Source organism: Anthonomus grandis, chromosome 9, assembly GCF_022605725.1.
Source record: "Anthonomus grandis grandis chromosome 9, icAntGran1.3, whole genome shotgun sequence".
Classification (NCBI taxonomy): domain Eukaryota; kingdom Metazoa; phylum Arthropoda; class Insecta; order Coleoptera; family Curculionidae; genus Anthonomus; species Anthonomus grandis.
This window is the reverse complement of record NC_065554.1, coordinates 19,355,138-19,379,503: the sequence shown is the minus strand read 5'-3', so window position 1 is coordinate 19,379,503 and position 24,366 is coordinate 19,355,138. Positions and strand designations below refer to the sequence as shown.

At 28.6% G+C, this 24,366-nt stretch overlaps 1 protein-coding gene across 6 annotated transcripts in view; it reads left to right on the top strand.

The window, feature by feature from the left end:
- The window catches only part of LOC126740790 (cGMP-dependent protein kinase, isozyme 2 forms cD4/T1/T3A/T3B), a 189,101-nt gene that overhangs the window by 83,691 nt on the left and 81,044 nt on the right, over positions 1-24,366 (top strand). For 4 of the 6 annotated variants that reach the window (XM_050446960.1, XM_050446961.1, XM_050446963.1 and 1 more), the window contains exon 4: positions 23,630-23,796. In XM_050446960.1, coding sequence (XP_050302917.1) covers positions 23,630-23,796 — 167 coding nt within the window. Of the gene's footprint in view, positions 1-8,166; positions 8,639-23,629; positions 23,797-24,366 lie in introns of all 6 variants that reach the window. The other 2 variants (XM_050446964.1, XM_050446965.1) reach the window with 2 other exon arrangements.

Here is a 24,366-nt window from a genome sequence, read left to right as displayed (position 1 = left end):
TTGTTCAAAGAATTGGGGTGTTAGTGAGCAGACATAAATATACGATATAATGGACTCATTCAAAATTTACTTAGAGAATTAGGAGTAATATAAACATGAAAATCAATTAATGTAGAGCAGTGCTGCTATAACTGAACACTAAGTATTTCTATGTAACTTCACTTGCTTATTGTTAGCTAACTAATTTTTATAATGCATTCTAATATTTTCATACTTGTACTTATTGTACACCTATATTTTTTTATATGGTTGAGTAGTTAATCACTAAACTTCACCATATAGCATGCTCGGCCTCATTTAATACTCAAATTTTTCCATTTACGTCTAATAAAGGCTTTATTTATTTATTTATTTATATTTTTTTAAAACAGATTTTGATCTTATTAATTATTTTGTTACGTCAAATATTGAAATTTTCTGTCCAATAGCGAACACAATTTTAATACGTTTTTTATTTTCAACCTTGACTATTTAAAATCGCATTAACCCCTTACCCTCTCATTGTTTAAAATAGTTAATTTAAACTGTTTTGGTGAGGAACTAATTGGCTGATTTCAATCAAGAAAGTTAACACTAAGTAATAGTTTATAAATAATGCTCTATCAACCTATTAACGTATCGTAAAACAGCACTAATTATTTCTATACACAAATATATTTGATTTTAAAAAATCTTCTGAGAATAAAAAATATCACGTGCTAATAAACCATTGATTACATTTTGTTTTCTACCAAACAATTTCCTTAAAAGTCTTGAAAATATATTTTTTCCACCTATTATATTTTGGGATTACTCTTATTCTATTCAACGTGTCGATCAGCCGTACCCACATGGTCAATTACATCCCAAGTATAGAAAAAGTCCCTAATTTTTAAAATTTTTCTGTAATTTCTTTGAAAACAGTATATCTATTGATTTTTTTATACTAATGCTAATGACATCTATATAATGTACTGGAAATAATTCATTATTATTAACACTCACAGGTTTTACTACCTATACTTTACTGCTGAATTCAACATGATAAAAAAAAATTACTAACCTTATTTATTCGGAAAAACTTCTTTTCGTCAGTATTTCGTAACGGATACATATTTTTTATATATTTTTGGGCATATACTTTTAAAAAAAATAAGACGAAAAAATGTTTTACATTTTACTAATTTAAAATCTCGGTCAAGTTTACCCCGCAGGGCAACTTCCCATCACTTTATGGTGGATGGCCATTCATTGAAAAAAATACCTGAATTGTCTTTATGTTTTTTTAATGAAAGATAATAGACAGATTTAAGAAAATTTTATAGCAAAATAAATCAAAAAACAATCCTTTAAAAAATATCTAAACCATCATAAATGCTGCTTAAATGATTTGCCTCATGTAGGATGAATTACGACCCATATAAAAAGATGCAGTCATCAACCACAATAAATTTGAAAGTTTTTTATTACATATCTGTAATAATAAACTGCAATGTTGCTATGCAGTTTATTTTTTAATTGTTAAACGCCTATTACGTATAAATCATTATTAAATTTAATATCGGTTTCAAGATCATACGCGTAATTTTTGGGCAACAATTAACATGTTTACGGAAAAAACTGAACTAAATGTTCAATGGCAGACAGATTTAATAACACACTCATTACGACCAGTTCACATCCACATTTACACACCCACCAATCAGGGATTTTCTTGTTAAATAACCCCCAAGGGCGACCCTCCCAAGTCGTAAATTTTTTTCACAAACATAAAACAAGTTTATATGAAAAATTATATATGTGTGAGCAATTAAAAAATTTGTCCCGAATCTGGGTTAATGATCGTGGAATCTTATTAATTTGTATTATTCGAGTGTCGGGTTTAATGCAGTTTTAATACTAATTTATCGAGCGACCCCCGTTGCGTGCAATTATATCGATTGCAATTACGCTTAACGCATAATAATGATTTTTCAAGCGAAAATGCGTGCAACGTGAGGGGCATTTTATAAATGCAATTTGTTGAACTGGAAAAAAAAATTGAGTTCTTGGGAAAAGGATTTTTTGAACAATTTAACTTAATTGTTGGCCTTTCGGAATTAAAACTCAAGTTTTTCACTGGCAAAATTTTCTCTAATGGTAGAAAGAACCTTTGTTTCTCATTTTAGATCAATTTGTTTCATTTTTATCATTTGTAGCTTTTAAGTTACTCAACTTTAAATTTGAGCAGGTTGGTGAGAGACAAGCGACTGTTCTGATGTCAATTAAAACCAAGATAATTTAGAAAGTTTTAGAAAGTTCGTGATTAAACGATAAACTATTGGGAATAAAAAGCTACATCAGCTAGCTCCCAAGGCGAGGCAGCTGTTAGAGCATAAAAAAATATACAAAAAACAATCTTTATTGTAATTTTAAATTGCAAGAAAAATTGAAGAGAAGAGGGAGAGTAAAGAAAAAAATAAGAGTTAGTTTATATAGAAATGAAATAGCGTGTTATCAAGTTGAAATTAAAGATTTCGCAACAACTTGGCTTTAAAGTTTATATTCCCAACAACACAGAGGAATATAAAATATTAAAAAATGTATGATCTAATATTATGTATTAAATAATTTACATTTCAAATATTTATTTTTATAATTTCTTAGTATTAAATGTTTGTGTCCTATTATGTTTAAGACACTTAAACTATCCTATTCTACCTCTATGTAAAACTGAAATCAGAATATTGGAAAAGAACATGATTTAGAGAACAAATAAAAAAAAGTTTCATATATGTACATAAAATAATGTCCAAAAAGTATCATATCCATTTAAATTATGCCTTTAATTCGTTATATTTTTGATCTTATTTTTCTTTAGAGAAATACATGTCTTGGCAGACAAAATATCTTACTCTTTTCCTAAATAAACGAGACATAGGAATATTGGAAAAAGAAGAGATTCTCTCTTTCCTTCGTAAAAGTTCGTTCCTTAATTGAACTCCAGTCGTTCGATGCTATTATCGTTAGTAGTTTTTGAGAAACTTTACTTAGGTAAAGACAGTTATTCATTAGATTATATTTTCCACTTCAAAGTATGAACAATTCATGGCTAGTTCATAAATTCCCTTTTAAGAGTTTTGAGATTTGACAAATATTGCGTTTAAAAGGTTCATTGACAAATGAGTCCCTAGAGTCTATGACTCTGACATTTGACAATTAAGATATTTGATTCTTGAAAGCTTGATCAGATTCTTCTTTTTGCCATCTTTCTAATAGATGGCGATTTCAAAATTCATTAATATCTTGTTTGGTAGTTAATTTAAGGTCATATCCAAAATTGAAGGCTGAGTATCAGATTCCAATAAAAAAATGTTTGCACTGATGACTTGTGAATTATGAGCATTTCGATTTTGCTTTACATCAGCACATCTTTTTGGTTGATAAATTTTGATACATATTAGAATTATTGATGGTACAATCACCAAATTCATTTAATAAATAATGATCTGCTTTGAAATATTTAAAATACGTAGTACATCCATAAACCAAATATCATTAGAGATCTCTCAGTGAAAATGTCTCTTTCAAAGTCTTAAATCGTCTCAAATTGCCCAGAATTTGTTAATTATTTTAAGAAAGTAAAATTGTAAGAGATTTAAGTTTTTCTTTACGTTAGGATATTCTTACTATGTCAACGTTGAAGATTTTGACTGATTACTTTTGATACGATAGCTAAAATCATAAAATATATAACTTGATTTTTATGAAAATTAATTTTTTTCATATATAAGTTTTATTAATAGTGATCTGCTTTAAAATATTAAAATCCTAACTAAAACCATAATCCAATATCCTTGCTTCCTATCATGTCTATAACAATATGAGAATATTGGAAACAGATATGGTCTTGAGGACAATTAAAAAAATTACACACCTGTAAATAATAAAAAATAATATAAAGTAATTAAAAAATATCATATCCATTTAAATTATGCATTAATTTAATTATGTTTCTAATATTTATTTCTTTAAAGAAATGAATAATGTATGCTGTGAAATATTTAAAATATTTTCTAAAGCCATAAACCCAATATCCTTCCTATACTATCTATATCAATATGAGGTCGTGTGGACAATTAAAAAATCGCATACTTAAAATTATAAAAAGGTATCATATCTATTTAAATTTAAGTATGTTTTTATTCTTTATTTCCTTTAAAGAAATACGTTTTCTTGCAAACAAAATATTTTACTTTATCTCTAAGCAAAAGAGATATGAGAATATTGGAGAAATAAGAGATTCCCTATCTTTCCTTTAACGACTCGTTCCTTAATTTAACTCAAGTCCTTCAACTTCACTTAGGTAAAGACAATTATTCATTAGATTATATTTTTTACTAAAAGTTATGAACAATTAATTGGTGGTAAATTAATTCCCCTTTTAGAGTTTTTAAATTTAACAACTATAACGTTTAAAAGGTTTAATGCCTCTGACATGAGACAGTCAAATCTGAGTCATTATATTTCAGATTCCAATAAAGACTTCTCTGGACTAACGACTTATGATTTATGGGCATTTTTGAGTTTTTTACACTTGAGGTTTTTGGTTGATAGCTTTTGATGTGTACATGAATGAAATAAGACTTTGATTTGATTTATAATTATCTCCTCTAAGGTACTTACTGAAGCTCTAATCAAAATATTATTAGAGATATTTTAGTGTAAGTCGATTTGTTGCTTTTAAAGCCGATATGACACAAATGACTTTTAATTATAATTTTTCGATAGTTACTCTAGAGTTATGATTAACTACCATTAAAAGTAATTAAAGTTAAAGACCTAATCACTATCTTTTAGGTTTCATTAATTTTTTTCTTGGATTAACCATTTATGAATTATGACCAATTGAATTTTGCTTCACATAAGTAGACCCTTGCTGCGATAACTTCAAAGTTTTTGTGTTTGGATTATACTAATGCTAAAATCATATAATAAGTTTCATTTAATAAATAATGATCTGCTCTAAAATATTTATTAAACCCATAAACAGAATATCGTTAGATAGAAGTTATGTATATCACAAATCGCGGATAATTTACTTGTAGATAGTCCACAGTCATGATTTTCATAACCAAAGTTGCAAATTATTCTTACATTCTACATTCTATGAAGTTACCAGATTTTATTAAACTACAATTTTAAGAGATATGACTGTGTGAATTTTTCCTAACGTCAGTATACCCTATCTGCTTTAAAAAATTTAAAATACTTACCAAAGCCATAAACCCAACATCATTTCTATCTATACCAACATGAGAATATTAGAAAAAGGCATGGTCTTCATGACAATTTAAAAAAGATGCATGTCTGTAGATAAAATAATAAAAGAATATCATATCCATTTAAATTATGCATTCATTTAATTATTTTTTATTATTAATTTCCTTCAAAGAAATATTGAGAAATATAGCGAAAGAATGAATTCTCTCTCTTTCCTTTAAATACTCTTTTCTCAATTTAAGTCGAGTCGTTCCATGCGGCTATCGTTAGTAGTTTTTGAGAAAGTTCACTTAGATGAAGGCATTAAATGTCGTGGTTTAAAAAGTTTTATGAGATTTTCGCCGAATATCTTCTTTGATAGTAGTCTATGGTCATTATCATTATAAATCAAAATTGAGGATTATTTCATTATGTATTAGGTTTCATTGAACATTTTTTTGAACTCACCAGTCTTGAGCATTTAAATTTTGCTTCGCATAAGAACACCTGAGTTTTTGGTCGCTAACTTTTAAATACTTGTGTCTTTTGAAATGCTGTCTAAAGTTCTAAACCTAATATTGTTAAATATATTTCAGCGTTATTCGAAATATCGCCTTTAAAACAGCTACGAATAATATCGCTTATAATTTCTATAATAGCTTATTTACGGCCATGATATTTATTATCAAAAATATTCATTAATTTATTTTTTAATTAATCGCTTATGAATTATGACCAATTGAATTTTGCTTCACGTAGGCAGATTCTTGCTACGACAACCTCGGAGTTTTTGGTGGATAACTTTGAAATCATTAGTACTAAAATCATTAAATTGATTCATTTGTTAAATTATGATCTGCTCTAAAATATTTATTAAAGTCATAAAGCCAATATCATTAAAGATATCTCAGCCTTTAATTAAAATATCTCTTTTAAACCTTTTACGATATCGCACATAATTTACTTGGTAGTTAGTCTACAGTCATGATCCTTATTACTAAAGTTGTAAAGCATACCTTAATTTTATAAGCTGACCAGATTTTATTTAAATTATTTTATTCAATAACAATTTTAAGGGATATGCCTATTTGATTTTTTTAACGTCAGCATACCCTTACTGGGTCAACTTTGAAGTTCAAGAATCATGAAGTAAGTTCGATTTTTATAAAAATTACGCTTGATTAATAGAAATTTGCTATAAAATATTTAAAATACTTACTAAAACCATAATCCCAATATTGGAAAAAGACACGGTTTTAACGACAATTAGAAAATTGCATGCGTGTAAATAAAGTAATATAAAATAATAAGAAAATATCATATCCATTTAAATTATGCATTCATTGAATTATATTTTTAATATTTATTTCCTTTTAGGAAATATATTTCTTAGCATACGAAATATAGTAATCTATCGCTAAGTAAAAGAGACATGAGAATATGGGAGAAAAAAGAGATTTAAAAGGAATTAAATTCGTATCTGTGCTTATTATAAAGTACCTTTTTCTCAAATTAACTCGTTCCACGCTGATATCTTTAGTAGTTTTTCAATGAGTTCACCTCAGTAAATTATTCATTTAGGTTATATTTGCCACTAAAAAGTATCAACAATTTATTGAAGATTTATTGATATCTCTCATAGGAGTTCTGACATTTGAGTGTCAATAGTAATCTTCATTTTTGCGATCTGTCCAATAAACGTAACGAGTTATTCGTCTCTCAAAAGTCAAAATTCAATAATATCTTCTTTGGTAGTTGATCTATCTTCAAGACATTCTAACCAAAATTAAAGACTAAGTCATTATGTATCAGATTCCGTTAAAAGTTTGTTTGGAACAGCAACTTATATAGTGATAAGAATTTAAATTTTGCTTCACATCAGCACACCCGAGTTTTTGGTTGATAAATGTTGAACAACCAAGTTTCAGAATGTACATACATTCTACATTCTACAAACTTACCAGATTCCATTTAAATTATTTTATTGGAGTAAAATTTGAGAGAAAAAGAAATATGACTTGTCTTGAAGAGTTTGTGTTTTTCTTGAGCTGATCATATCCTTACTGGGTCAACCTTGAAATTTTTGGTTGATAACTTTTGATGTACGGCAGCTAAAATCATTGAAATAGGCTTGATTTTTATATAAATTAATTATTTCATAAATTTAATAAATATCAAAATATTTAAAATAGGTGCTTACTAAATCCGTAAGTCCAATTAGAATTATCTCAGTTCTTAGTCAAAATATCACTTTCAAAACCCGACGACACAAAAACAATAGTGAACCAAAAGTATAAATTAAGGAAATGAACAACTTTGCAGCCTAAATATTATTTATAAAGCACTTAGTTCTTAATCGAAGCCACTTTATATCATATTTCAATACTCAAATCTTTTTGATGTTTTTGACTTTTGATCGGCATCTTTTGTTTAGAAAAAAGAGTACGTTGGACTCTTAACTGGACTAAAAGATTAGTAACTCCTAAAGTTTTACCTGAATTGCTTCACATATTTAAGAACATTTTCAAAATACTCTTTTCTCAGTTCAATAAGTTAGTTTTTTGTACTTTTTGAAATATTTGACTTCACGTGGGAGTAGGGCTATTAAAGATAATAAGAATTTATCGAAATTACTCAATGGAATACTGAGAAACAAATACTCTTTAATTATATAAAAATTTTGTTGATTAAATTTTTTCATTTAATTATTACCGTAAAATTTCCACTAAAAAATCACATAATCATTATCTCAAAATAAATAATAGTCGCGAAATTCTTAATTAAATTATCAAACAATAATCTAGACCAACACCTTTATCTGTATCGTAAGCCCGCGATAACCACTTGAGACATCAGTTTATTGCTGTTGTTTTCGAGTACAAGTAGTGTGCAATAATATTGTGTAAAAAAAACCATTATAAAGTCCACTTTTACTAACTCGTTTAGTATACAGTTCAGAATGGTGTAATCCAAAACTATAAAAGATGAGCTGCTATAGTTTCTTAAATAAGCTGGTACAGCGCTCGAAAAAAATGTCACCCCACGATCTGGAGCTGCTCAGCAGCTACCAGCAACTCCTCGAAGAGAAAAATAAAGAACTGTTAAAGAAAGATGAAGTCATTAATCAGTTGGAGAAAAAACTGGAAGACAAAGAGCTACTTATCAAGTATTTACAAAACGAAATTGATAAGTTCCGGCAGGTGGTCAAACCGATAACCCAGAAGATTATTACCAAGCAACTGTCTTTGGGTGAAGATATTTGGTGTGTTAATAATAACAATATTAATAACAATAATAATGGGAGTGATAGTGAGCCGCAATCTCTGGAACCGAGGATCAAAAGGGAGGGCATTAGTGCCGAACCCTTGACATTGAGTAAATGGGATTTGCAGATTAAGAAAATTGCCAAAAGTTCTCGGTAAGTTCAATGAGATGTGCCTTAAAACATTGAAAGGCTTTTCAATGTTCTAAGAGCCGTTAACTGGAAAGTAAATAGTTATTTATATATATTTTATGTTACAGTATTTTATTACAGCGGTGTTTGCCTAAATATTAAATGATTTAGGATATAAGGATTATGGATGATAATAATCAGTAAAAAAAGTGATATTCTCAAATTTAAAATATTATTGGGAGTTGTTGTTTTGCCGGAAATATTTTCAAGAATATTATAATAGTAATATTAATATAACCTTCACAAAAATTATTGTTGCAAATTCATCATTCAACATTACTAATTGGTCATTCATATCTCGTTTTACAATCATTTACATGACTGGTATATGAGATAGGGCGGTGATGGACATAGTTTTATGAATGTGATAAGAATATATTAAAAATTATCTTTGCCATGGTATTTACATTTTAAATAAAAGTTGAATAATTATGAAGCGGTTATATTGGATATGGGGGAACACCCTCTCGTGTAGGTTAATAAGACTACACCATTTTGAGTATATATATTTATTATATTATATTTTTTTTAAGTTGAAGAAAAGAATCGTTTTTTATAAAAGTTACTGGGTTTAAAAGTTGTTTTATCAAAATATTTGTAAACTGTTTTTTTTGTCAAATTTCAATTCGAACTTCAAGCACAAAATTTATTGTTGTTATGTAACACTTAAAATTTTTGTTCCAAAAAGGGGCAAGAAAGCATCATGTCTTGGTCTTTGAATGAAATTCAGTGTACTTAAATTTGAAAATTTGAAAAGTTAACCAATGCCAAAAAATCCGTTTGCAATGAATATTAAATAAAAAACGATATTTAAGGAAAGTAAAAAAATTAATTAAAAAAAAAACGCGTGTATTGTAAATTTTGAAAAATTCCAAAAGTTAACGAACTTAATTTTTTCTTTATATTTATACAGGACGAAGAGACAAGAACAAAAATTATGATAAAAAATTATTTTTTATAAAAAAGCCAGAGAAAAATTAATAATATGTAATTCCCTTTTTCAATCTATAATAAAGTAATGATAATAAGTAACGGCTGTAAAAATAAAAGCCAGAAAAAAAAATAAAATTTTGCATTTTTTCTTTTTTAAAAGATTTCAGTAATCGACTCATTAACGTCTTAGTCTCATGTAAAAATGTTAACATAGGAAGGTAAAAATTAAAAAACATCCAGAATAAAATATTGGCAAGCATTTATAATATAAAAAATTGTATGCTGTAGATAATTTCTATTACTCATTAATAATTTCACTGTAGCATTATTAATAGTTCAAGTGTTAAGGTGGAAGTTTTGTGTTTCGTTATTTTTTAGTAGAAATGGCTTTATCGAAAACACATGGGATTGATATTTAATGATGCTTGGATATGATGATAAAATAAGAAGTCAAGCAGAAGTTCGTGCGTTATTTATTGCAAAATATCGAATTAATAGCGAAGATATAAAACTCGATATATTATTGTCTATTCATGAGAGTCCACATACCTTAACTGTTTCATTAGATCAAGATAACGATGTCCTACAACCTACTATTGACAGGTTTGAAATATATGAAAAGTATCACCCTTATAAAGTAGGCCCAATATGATTACTTAACATGATAAAACGATCCTGATAGGCGACTGCAGTTCTGTAGAAAAAAATGACAAGAATGTGTAATGAAAATAATGCCTTTCCACATAATATTTTATTCTCGGACGAAGCAATTTATGCTAATAGACAATTTATTGATTTTGGTGACAATAAAATCCACACTGGATCCAGATACACCCCATGAGCAAATATAATTTTAGCAAAACGGTGTTCCTCCACATTTTGGTGTTAATGTTCCCGGCTCTCTTGATCTCATTTTCCGGATCGTTCGATTGGTCGACGAGCTGCTATTAAATGACCACCTAGATCTCCTGATTTGACACCGCAATAATATACCAATTGTAGCTTTTCAGAACTACGTCAACGCCTTTTATCAATGCCTTGCGGCTTGCTGGAGTTAAAAGAGGGGTCATTTTCAATACATACATCATCGATAAATCACGGAGGTATGCCTATTTTCTGTTCAATATAAAGTACGTCTCAGTAAAAAGATGGGATCAAGGTCTTCAGAAAAACCGACTTAATAATGGCTTAAACAATATCAAATGTAATAAAAATTACCTACTGAATACTTTATTTAGTAATTTTAATTTTTATGAAATATACTGTCGAAATTTATTCGACGTGTTTTTCTCAAAAACAACTGATTCGGAAATATGAATTTTATGCGGGATTTTTGGGTAATCCTGTATATTGGTTATTTCTTTTTTAAAATCATCAAAATCGACTTTTTTTCATTTTCTTACTAGAAACCGTAGAACAGACCTGCTTTTAATTTTTAATAAGAATTTGTTGTAAAAACTAAAGGGAAGCTAAAAAAGTTGAAAGAAACACTTCAATTTTAAGAAAAAACTTAAAATTGAAAACTTTAAACATACAATTATAAGATATAAGGCTAGTAGTAATAAATTGTGTTATAGAATTTTTTAAGTTTTAAAAAAATTTTGTTTTTTTTAATATGCAGAAAGTTGATTTTGTTACATTTTGAACAATGTTTTTCTACAAATTTTTCTACCCAAGACTAAGAGAAAAAAGAGTATATTTTTTTAGAATTTTTTTATCGTGCTAAATTTTTAATTTTTTTGACTTTTAACTTTTGACTAAATATTATTAGTCAAAGACTACATTTTTATAAAACTTTTAAAACAAAACTTAAAAACTCTCTTTGTCCAAATACAATTTTTCTCTTACGTAATGATCATTGAAAAAAAATGAATAAACTCTATATATTAGTCTTAATCATAGTCTTAAACTGGAAATAATCCTGGAAACTATGTATAATTAACTCCAATGCAAATTTTTGAGAAAAAAATTTATTAAATGATAAAGCGATAAATTTAGAAAACACAAAATTTTTTTTATGAAATTTAAAGTCTCATAAATAATAGGGAGACAATGTTGATTTAATGTCTTATACAGTTAAAGTTTCATATATATCGGAAGTTCTATCAAAAACCACTAAATTGAAACTTCTTATTTTTGCAATTAATTCTATCTTATGTATATTCTAAAGTATTTTATACAATTTTGCAACCACAAATATTGAAAAAATTATTTGTATATTTTTGATTTTTTAGAAATTTAGCCATTGACAAATAAAAAAACATATAAAATTCAATCCATTTTTTTACATAATAACTCTGTCAGGTCATAAAAAAAACCTCAATTTCCCAAAAAAAAAGACTTGGCTAAAATAAAAACGATAAATAATTTCCATATATAAAATTAAAAGAACAAAATATGTTAGTATTTTTTTTTAAATCACCAGAGTCGAGTTTTTTCGATTTTCGTTCCAGGTCAGGTAACTTGCTTTTAGTTTTTTTAAAGAAATCGTTGTAGAAACTAAAGAAGGCCTAAAATCTTTAATGAAACTACTGAAACTAAAAAAAAATACCATATTATTAATAATAATAAAATCAATTTAGCTAAAATCTACATAAAAAATAATAAAAGTAAATATATATTCATATATATTTGTTTTTCGAGTACATAATATAAGTAAATCGTTAATCTTACTTTAGACCAGGGTCGATAATTTTTGAAAATTTTGGAAAAAATTATAGTAGAATGAAACCTATTGGAAAAGGAAGAGAATACAATAAAAATGAATGAAAAAATAAATTATGCTCAAGTCGAAATCGGGAAGTGGAAGGGTCAAGTACAAGTCCTATGAAAAAAAGTTGAAAGGCAAAGTTCTAGGTAATGGAAAGATTTACAACTTTTGTATTTACACTTTTTTCATACAACCTCAAAATTTATGTAAAAAATTTAAATAAGCAAGTTTCTAGTTTTTTGTTTTTGGATTTTTTTTTTTTTTTTTTACTAAATTTGGTGAAAAAAAATTTTTTTATTTACCAAACACATTATCATTTTTTTGAATAGAAAAATATTTTTTTTACCTTATTTCAATTTATTATCGAAAAAGCACCCTAATTTACAATCGAAAATTCACGCGTTTTTTTCTTTGTTGAAATCTCTACTTTCTGATAGTGTAAAAAATATACATTCTGGTATAGTTTTTTTTTCAAACAGTTCAGTACTGGTCTACTTCCAAAGCATTCATGAAATTTTAAAATATAATGCTGCTCATAAGCAATTAGAGATTAAGGAATAAGCAATAGAGCTTTTGTAATTTTAATTAATTTTTAGTCTTATTGAATAATATTAAGTCTTATTGTCCCAACTTTTTTTTTCTTACGTAATAGTCATTGAATAACAATGATAAAATGATAATGAATAACATAATGAAAAAACTCGTATGCGAGGCCTAGTTTCAAACTGTAAATAAGTTTGGAAACTATATTTAATTCCAATGCAAATTTTTGTAAAAAAAATCAATAAATGATAAACTAATAAACTTGGAAAAGAAACACATTTTTTTATTATATTGAAAACCCATCAATAATAAAGAAAAAAATTTTATTTAATTTTATATTTAGATTTATATATACATTTGTATATGTATTTTAGAATTTATTTTAAGGTTTTTTCATGTAGGTTTAGTGAGGTAATGCGTCTTTTAATTTACGTTTATGTCTTTTTTTCTAGTTATTTGTAAATCAAACCCCCTTATTGTATCTAATAATTGATTATAATTTTTTTGTTATTACTATTATGTAGCTTCTATGCCAAATAAACGCTTTATTATTATTATTTTTCAAACAGTGGGAGAAAATTTTATATAAATCGGAAACTCTATTAGAAACCAGTAATTTTCTCAAAATAAATGGTAAATTCAATACTTCTTATTTTTTTAATTAATTCTCTTGTGTATAATCAAAAGTATCTTACACAGTGTTTCCAATAATAAATATAAAAAAAACGTATGGCTATATTTTTCATTTTTCAAAAAGTTATCGATTAACAATTAAAAAATAATTTAAAATTGTCCAGATCCTTTTTACATAGTCGCCTTGTCAGGTGATAAAAAAATAGGGCTGACAAAAGCTTAAAAGTTTCTGACTATAGCCATATACACCTCAAATATTCTAAGATTACTGGATTAAATATTAAAAGCATAAAAATAAAGATAAGAAAGGGATTTTTTTTTCATTTTCAAAAATCGATTTTTACAATGAAGGTTTCATATACATAATATGTATAACTGACTTTTTTTTGTCTTTCTCGATAAAATTATGAAGATTATCTGAGGTGATTTTTCGATAAAAATCTCAATTTACCACAGCTAGGAAAAAATTGGAAAAATTAAATTAATTCCTATATGAAGGAAATTGGAAAACAAATTTAATAAAAGTCATACTTTCCATTCCAATTTTTGATATCATATGATCGATTGCCTCTAATTCGATTATAGTAAAAATATTACTTGACACTCCTTTTTCAGTGCCGCTTAGGAAAAAATGTCAAGCCTCATTGGATTAAGATTATACAGTTATTAAATCGACATGATATGAAGATTACACAATTTTTCAAAGTATATTTGGAATTATTTTGGTTTAATCCTAAAGAATGTCCCAAAATACTTCAATTAATCACTTTTATTTCTATTAATAATCATGACAAGTGATGACATTTCGAAAATCAAAAGATTCAGTCAGCCAATACCCACGCCAATCAATATTCATAACATACGAAAAATAAAAAAGTTTTCCTTTCAAGAACGAAACTCAAGTGGAGATTTTAGCGTGGATAAGTTAATGTTCTCGCTAAGTGACAAACGGGCTCCGGTTCTTGCTTTGTAATTACGTATGCCGCGGCCACTTCTGTTAAATGATGTGTTTACATTTATATGTAAATTAAGGGTTTATTGGTCGATTTTCATTTGGGCTCTTAAATGAGTTCTTTGGAACAGATGTAGAGATTGGAAGTTTCTTTAGTTCGACTTAATAATGATAAACTTAAAGTTATCTGATATTTTGTCTTAAATTGCTTGACTCCAAATTGATTTTTATAAGCCGCTTTTTATACATTTAAATTAATATTTGGATTTAAATCAATTGGGTTCTAAAGTTTATTCACGATTTTAAATTAAATTTTGAGGCCGGTGACAGTAATCCAATCAGTTTACTGCTATATATCATTCTATTATCTCCAAATATTTAATCTGTTTGGAGAGCTGCTTAGTCAATAATTACTATAATTGAATCAATTTATTTCAGTGTCCTATAAGGTAGTATTGCCCAATTTGAAAACTGCTCTTTTAAATATTTTTTTGCTAACTTTATGACCACTGGATGCACTGTAGCCTGAAATTTATATAGGTTAACAATATTCTACATTTTTCCTATAGATTTTCCAAACTCTTTAATTTTTAAAAATATTATAGAATTATTTGCAAGAATTTCATTCTAGAAATCTGAATTTTATAAATATTTCTAAATTATTTCCTTCTTTTGTCTATATTTACCTTAACATTAAGTACTGCGTTGCTTCAATTAGAAACTCAAAACCTTTTCTATGGCTTTGAAAAATACTCGAGAACCATCATCATTATTCGAATTCTGCTCCATTCAAGCATAAATGCCTGTCTAATCAAAAGTCTCAATCAAAACTGTATTTATAAGTAAATATTGTACGCTTATTATTAAACTGATAAATACAAGCAATAAAAAGGTTGAAAGTTAGGCTTTCTTCCAAGAGTTCAGACTTGAAATTATTATTGATGTTGTCCCTTAATGATTTCTCTAATGGCTTTGACCCAATTTTGCAGAAATACTTCAAGAATATCCTCTATCAACCTATCTTCTTTACCATCATAAGAAACTCGCTTCCATAGATCTTGAAAGATTATTTTTTTCTTTTTTGTTACAACCTTTATTACATACTATTTCAGTTTCTGTTTGAGTAATCTGCAGTTTCATATCCTTTTCTAGCAATTTTCTTAAGTTATAATCTTCAGTCACAATAGCAGTCTCTTAGCGTTGTTTTATAATTTTTTTTTTAATTCTTTGACTTATATACTATACTCCTTACAAGTATTTTCGAATTATTTTATTAATGCCTCCACTCACACCTAAAATTCTAAAGTACTTATGAGTCATGATGATTATACGTTAAATAATGAATAACCATTAATAATAAATTAATGATCATAAACCATAATGGAGGCAAGTCAAGCATAGTTCCAAGAAACTGAGATTATTTTTTTAGCACTGATGGTTTCTCTTAATGGCTTAAAAAGGTTTTAAAGTTGTTTTGCTGCCACTTTTTAATTGATAAAGGTAAATATCATTGACTTTTTCAGTTTTATTCCTAAGAGCTCTTTAAATCTTTTATATTGGAAAAAGTGTGATCGGTTACAACTTACACTATATTTATTAGACTTGGCTCCTTTTGACTTCCATCAATCCTACGGTCAACAGCTTCCTTTGGACCAAAAAATAATTATATATTTTTGTGACGGTATATTGGTTTCTATTAGTAAAACCGATTGAGTGGTCACGAAATAATATGGGAATTCAGAGAAGAGGTGCTTATTAATGTTCCTCTTTATTAAACTCTAAAGGTAGCCATAAGAAATAAAGAATTATGTACAATAACCAATGAATTAAATATTAAAGTAGCGCCAGCTTAAGATTGAATTTGATGTGATTAGAATTCGCATATCCCTTATACTTTTAAAGTTTATTTTCTTCTTGTACAGCTTTAACAGCGGTGAAAACATAAGGCAAACAGAAAGAAACCTTTATTTATAACCAGTTATCAAAAATGTGAATATCAAACTGAACCTTTATCTAGATAAAAACACGCATATATTGATGCAGATAAAAGGAAACTCTACTTACTAGAAAGATACTCTTATCTAGATGAAAATTACTGCATGTCATAAACACTAAGAACGATCTTTCTGAGAAATATTTTTGGTGACCAAATGATCACTGGCAATAGCAAAATATACAAAATGTAGTCATCAGGTTAATCCTCTAATAAAACAAAAAAAAGGAAAGTGGTAAAATTGTTAAAGGTAGATTGCAAAGTGGTAATTGTTTCAATGATTTTTTAGAAAAAAGGGACTAAATTAGCAGCCATACTTAATTGCAAGGATAATCGCAATATAAGATATAAATATAACAAAGCACCAGTGGACGTCAATCGTAAAGCTTACACTCTTAAAAATATTTCAAAATATATTTTAGAGCCGCTTTTTCTAATTACGTGGTATGTGTACTAAGGTATGTGTTGCTGGAGGTGAATTTCCAAATATTTTAATAATAGTTTTGATTAAAGAGTTGGAGTTCTCACTTTAGTTGTCTAATCAATGATAGTAGCTACTGTTATACCACTTTAGAACTCTGGATCTGCAGTGGATATGAATAATTTCCGCCCAATCTTGTTTATTTCAATTCCATGAAAAATTAGGATTAAAAATTTGACAGCAGGAATTATTAAGTTTATTGATACAAAAACTACAAGTTTGGGCAAAAGTCTGAAACCTATATTTAAATTGAAAACAGGTTACACATTTTTTGGCTTTAAAGACATCAGCACACCTGATCAACAGCTTCTGAAAATTACATTCTAAAAAAACAGCAACTTTAAGGCGTCCGCACTACGAATAGATTACGGATACTCTCTAATATTAATCTAATACTAATAGTGATCTATTATATACAGTAGAAAGAAAGAAAACTTTGTTTTCATAGCCTTCCATATCCAATAGACGCCATTTGTGAAAGCCAATTCCTTAGACAACTAAGTCATCTTATCCAGGACATGTGAACTAATTTCCGTAGTACTCGCAAAGGATTACAACATCGAAGAAATTAGCCAACACTTGTGGCTAATCGCCGTTGCTTCCCATAACCATCAAATGTGGTATCAGAGATATAGTCACGAAAATCTCCAACAATAATAAGCTCGTGAAACTCCAACCTGAATGTAATGCTTTTGTTGGCACCACAAGAATCCTCGTAAATTAAAACATTACTTCTAGCAATGGTGCATCACTCTAGCAATCGTAATCTATTCATAGTGTGCACGACTTAAAGTTGCTGTTTTTTAAGAATGTGATTTTAAGAAGCAGTTGATCAGGTCTGATGATGTCTTTAGGGGCGAAATACATATACTCAATCTAATAATAAGTTCGAGACTTTTGGTCAAACTTTCTCGCAGTTTTTTTAATAAGTCTGTTTAAGAAAAAATAGGTGACTACTGTTAATTATATGAATCAGATCAGAAGACGCTAAAGTTGAATATATTTGAAGACATTACAAAAGCGCTTGACATTATAAAAGATTCGATTCTAATAAAAACTACGAAAATATGGAATACTTGGTAAATCAAACAAAGTTATGCAAAGCAGTTGGTAATGGTAAATAGTGAAATGAGATATGTGATATGAGGCACTGTTATCGGACCACTTTTTATTATGCAGTTTTTGAAGCAACGGTTTTCGCTTCCAATTCTAGAAATATCCACAAGGTGTTAAACGGTGTTTTTGCGTAATTTATCTTTTAATTTCTATGTGGTGAAAAAGTTCTCTGCTGCCTTCGCATCATCGAATGATTTTCTCAATGGAATTTCTATAGTGACCTTCGGCCTTGAAGAGATCTGTGCGACTAAATCTTTTTCTTAGCAAATATTTTAATCCTATTTCAAACTCGATAGTTAACTCTTTCTTCATTTTTCTTTGTTTTCTTTTCTAGGTAACGTATCTGCTTCGCAGGTTGGTAATAATATATTTTTGAGACAGCAAGTCTAAATAGTTCTTCAGCCATGAGTTGGTCTCCTTCATGATAATCTGCAATAAATGAGATATTTACTACTACATAATCATATCTTCTTTTTCTAATTGTTGAAAGTACTTCTCTAATTTTATGCATACCCTCATAAAATCCTCAGTCTTTCGTCAGTTTCTCATTTCTCGATAGTCGATTATTTGAACTTCATCAACATTTGTCGACATCTCATTTTTCAATTATTCACTCTTTATTCTCGAGAAATATTTGTTAGTTTCTGCAGCTTATATGAATTAAGTGTTAAATTTTGCATCTGAAAACCCTTCCCTTTAATTGTAAACGCTTTATTAAAGGATTAATTATTTTAACGGTTCGGCGTTATCGTTCTTAATAGAAAACGCTCAGGTGTTCTGATAGAATTCTGATGTTCTGAAGTATTCAGCCAGTTAAATAGTAGTACTCCAAGTAATTTGTGACTTAAATGTTCTACAAAGTTAGTTATTGGAGAACTAATTCTATATTAATCTGTAATAGTACTAGTAGCAGTATTTGATTCATAAGTTTATACGTACAATTATGTAAATCTTAACTTAAATAAAACAACAGTCAAAAGCGGCCAAAAAAAAAATTATGCTATGTATGTTGCACCAAATCCGAAGTTTTCGGCATACTTTTTGAGACGCTTTATAATCTTCTTCTTTTTATACTACCTGGATGTTGGTTATCATGTTGGTCCAATTTACTTTATCAACTACCGCCCTAAATCTAGCTCTATTTTCCTTTCTGAACTCTATTTTCGTATTTCTTGTTTCTCTATTTTTCCCTGAAGGATTGAATGAAGAATTGAGGAAGAGTTGAATAAGGTGGTACTTTTCATTTTGAATGATATGTCCGAAGTGTTTCAATTTTCTGTGTTTGACATATGGTGTATTCATGAGATCCTAAATATGCGGCGATAGCACTACATCTCAAATGCATTAATGCGCTTATATGAGGCATTGGTAAGAATCCACGCCTCTGCCCCATATAGGAGTTTGACGGCACATATTATTTTAAAAATTATTTAAATTCTTATTGGATATTATAGGTGATTTGATGAAAAGTATGGATATTGAACGATAGGTTGCATAATATGATTCGGCGTCTTACTTTTTGAGAGTGATCTCAGGTCTTATTCAAGGTATGTAATTGTCTCGGAAGTCCTTCAGCAGTATCTGCTATAAGGATGGTATCAATCAATCAATCAAAATATGCTTTATTTTCATAAGAGATAATCTTGTCGACAAAGCTGTATGGGAAGAATGGCATTACCATACATAGGTACAAACAAAAAAAAAACACATATACAATACACAAATCATACATAAGTATAAAATAGCAACTAAAATAATGCTCAAAAAAGAAAATCTCTTACAGCAAAACTTAAGTACTACATACACATTTCTCACAGGGCACAGACAAATATTCGTCAGAAAATATAAAATATATAATGTCATATGTTAAAATTCTATCTAAAAAGAAGTCACTTACTTCATAGTAGCCTCTTGCAACCAACAATTTTTTCACCCTTTTCCTAAAGACTCCGTTACTTTGCACTTCCTTAATATCCGCTGGACGATGATTAAACATTTTTTTACCATCAAATATAAATGACCTTTTTATTAATGAGTTTGAGGGTACAGGCAAAGTATATAGATTTTAACTATTATTATTATAACTATTTATTAAATATATTATATATAACTATTATAACTATTGTTAGACTGTGGTACAGGCAAAATCACATCATTAGCCCTTCTGCTGCTATAATGGTGCCTATCTCCAACATTGAGATCTCTGTACTTTTTGTGAATTAAGCACACAGTTTCCAGTATAAATAAATAAGGCAATGTAAGGATTTTGTGAGTAATAAAAAGTTCTCTACATGAGTCTCTTATACCTACTTTGCAAATATATCTGATAGCCCTCTTTTGCAAGATAAAAACAGTCATAAATAATTGATTGGTACACGCACCCCAAAAAAACAAACCATACCTCATATGTGACTCAATCAGTGCAAAATAGGCATTCCTGGCCATACCAAAATCTACTTCTCTTGTTATGATTTTAAGAGCATAACAATTAAACGCCAACTTGTTGCCCAACAATTTGATATGACTTTCAAACTTCAATTTGTTGTCGAGACTTATTCTCATGAACTTATTGTCATTTAAATTATTTAAATCAATGTTGCCAAGACAAACTCTGCTCAAACTGCATTTAAAGTTCATGTATCAAAGTATCATTAGCATATCTTAGGTTATTTATTATTTCTCCGTTTATTATAACTCCATCTTCTTTGTTGTCCAGCGCCTTTTTAAATATATGAGAACATGTGAAATAGAAGAGGCTTTATACCTTGACGCACTCATCTTCTTATGTCACACATTGGTGTTTCGTTTTCGACTCGATCAATGGGTTTTTGTTGCAAGTATAGCTTTGTTATTATATCTGTGTCTCTATCGTGAATTCCTGTCTCACATAGGATTGAGATGAGTTTACCATATTGACTTTATCAAAGGCCTTTTCGAAATCTCTAAAGTATGCAAAGACGTCTGCATTGAGGTTTATTTTTACAATATAAAGTTAAAATTAGACGAAAAGTACTTCTGAAATGAGTAGAATGCACTTGTGGAAAGTACATTGTTATTTCGACATTTCTTAGGAGACAATTATAAAAATTCGGTGCAAAGTATCTGGTTTCATTTTTTGACCTCTGTTAAGTTGGCCAAACTCTTGCATCAGATTAATACAAATTCTAATTCGGTAATAATGATAATGCTGGTTTCCTAAAGATTTGAAAAAGAGAGAGATTGAGGTATTAGTCGACAAGCAACAGGTACTGCTTAACATACGCAAACAACAAAAGTAATGTTTTAAGATCCTAAAAAATTCCTCACAGTCATCTCGATAGCCCAGACGAGTTATAATACGAACACACTTCCTTTGCAGCACAAATACTTTATCCGTATGGCATAAAATAACCCCATGTCATTTTGACATAGGTTAGCTGTGAGAGAAGATGCAAAGAGGTGATTTCTGCTAGATTTAAAAACAATAAGAGACTGAAGAGTTTTCTAGAAAGTTTGACTATGTGTTATTCCTATGTCAAACCTAAATCAAGGTAAAATCTAAGAAACTAGCATTATCTGAACAATTGGTGAGAACAGAAAGTTCAGTTATTTTGTTGTATCTCAAAGTAGTATTAAGTGATTTTAAGCTGTTGAGAAGAACAAGTTATTCCCTGCGGTCCAGCTCATTGATAGATGAAGGATGGTAACTTTAATAGTAGGTCAATAGGCAAATAGTGCTAACTGAGCCCTCATATGAAAAAATGAGATTTTTAATGAACATAAAAAAAGCCCCAAGACAGACCCTTGTGGCATTCCATACTTCAAAGGTTTAACATTAGAAGAAGCATTTAAATTGAGAACAATGTAGTGATCTTCATTTGATCAGAAGACTCGAGCAACTGAAATAATTTTTGTTGTAATTTTTCCAAAAGGATGCTGTGCTTTACACAATCAAAGGCCTGTAATAGATTGAGGAATCAAAACAAAGTATCAAGAAATTCTTCAAATCCTTTCAAAATATTACTTGTAAAAAGCTTAGGTTGTAATGTTGTTTGTAGCCTACTTGACTCAAAATAATCATTAGTCTGTTTTTTTTAAGATGCGTTCATACACTTTAGACAAAATGGGTAAAAGAAGGATTAAATGGTTTACCTTTAGAAGAAGTTATAACTTTGGCATTTCTAAATGCTTCCGGAAAAAAATCCAGAGGATATTGAATGGTTAATTAGTTTACTTAGAGGAATGATAATCTCGTTTTTTTTTGTGGTCGTGTTCATTTCATCAGAGTCTTTACTATGGCATTCATGCCTTCATTAAAACTTGTGGTTCTATACCTGAAGGGAGGTAAGTTAGTATGTGGAATGGAATTTAGGTATGCCTAAAAAGATTGGTCACTATGATCCACTTTACTTATTTCATTTTTAGCAGTGGAATAAAAATGCTGATTGAAACTAACTTCATTAAATTAATGAAGAGCGTTTTTTTTTCCTCGATTTTAATTTTTATTATTTAATATGCTTCACATACCCTGCTGGTGGTTACAATATTTGACAATGCCTTTATCGCAACAAGCCTTTATTTTTTAGGAAAAGAACATGAATAATATAAAATGAGTAACTTTTGTGTTATTTAAAGATAAAGTAGCCAACCATGGGCTACTGACTCAAAGGCTTTTTTGTAATCTTTATAGGCCATTAAAAAAAGGTTTCTTTTTTTTTAGCATTTCTAGTACAACCTTTCTGCTCATCTGCATATTGTAATGATCACAATGTCAGTAAAGCACCTTATATAGCATTAGCAAGCAGGAAATTGGGTGACATGTCGCGGAATTTGTTTGTTCATATGCAGTACGAGTGCTTTCCACTATATTTTTAATGGTGTTATGAAGCAGTTAGGCCGCATCTCTTTAATTCATTTATTATTCAATAGACATACAAAATAATCAATACCGTTATCATATTTGAAATCAGATTAAATCAATATAAATCACATGGTACATCGTTGAACTATATATATTTCATTCTAATATGGAATCCTTTACGAGACACCTTGTAAGACAGACAATACAATCCAAAAAACCTTAAATGTAGGTAAAGTAGGCAAGCCTTCTCGTTTAACTGATAACAATCATTCACTCTCATTTAATTGGATAAAGGAGCAAAACAGTATCAAGGCAGCATGTAATCCCAAGGTGGCTGCCACTTAACTTTTGAATTACACGCGCGTTTTAATTTATCGCCCCAAAAGACCCGATGATGTTTTGGCTACCGTGGTTCAATTTTATGGTGGTTTTTTTCATCGGTTTTCCTTGTAATTGGCCCGATGGTCGTGAAATAACTTTGGCTGATTGGTATCGTTCATTTTGTTTTAAATCTTCGAAATATTTGTGAAACAAGTAATCGTCAACCGATAAATCTTTTGTGTAGCGTGTTAACTTTAGGCTTGGATTTTTAAATTTAATAACAAAAATTTTTTTAAAAGTTTTAATCTCATGTGATCATTAAACCGAAACCCAACTGCTTATCTTAAGTTTCTTAAATGCAATCTTGATTTTTTTTTTTATGGAAGTTGCAAAATTTGGAAAACGTTATTAACAGTCATTTCTTTTATTCTAGTTCGCGTGAATTAATCAAAGCTGCAATTCTGGACAATGATTTCATGAAAAACTTGGAAATTACCCAAATAAGGGAAATCGTGGATTGCATGTATCCAGAGGAATACCTTAAAGGCAGTATCATAATCCAGGAAGGCGACGTGGGCAGTATCGTATATGTCCTTGAAGGTAAGCGAAATTTTTATGAAAATGTTTAATATTTTTAATTTCCTATTTCAAGTTTACATTTTTAAATTATTTATTTATTAAGATATTACCGATATACATTTATTTTTCTAAAAGTGGTGTTTGTTTTGTTTGCTTTTTAATTATTATTCTCATATAGATTTTCGTTTATGACCATAACTTGATCATCATTTTCCTCAAACTTTACAGTTTTTTTTTACAGTTTTATATGTATTTAAGTTTTCTCCCTGTTTTTTTTTTTTGACTTTTGCTTCATTTTTTTTGTTTTTTTTTTTTTTAATGGTTGAAATATTTTATTTTATATCCTCTTAAAATGTCAAAATCATAGATTTTTTAATTATTTAATTACAACATCGGAATTTAAAAAATAATGATTTCCCTGCTCCTTCGCCATTTTTTCAATGTGAAGAAAAAATATTTTTTTGTTAATGGAACAATTGCCTAAAAAGCTTCAAAAAAGTCTCATGCATTTTTTTTTGAAAAATGCACCAGAAAAAAGTTATACCCGAAAAAATCCAAGGGGTACCCCTGAAAAATGTTCATAATTTTGGT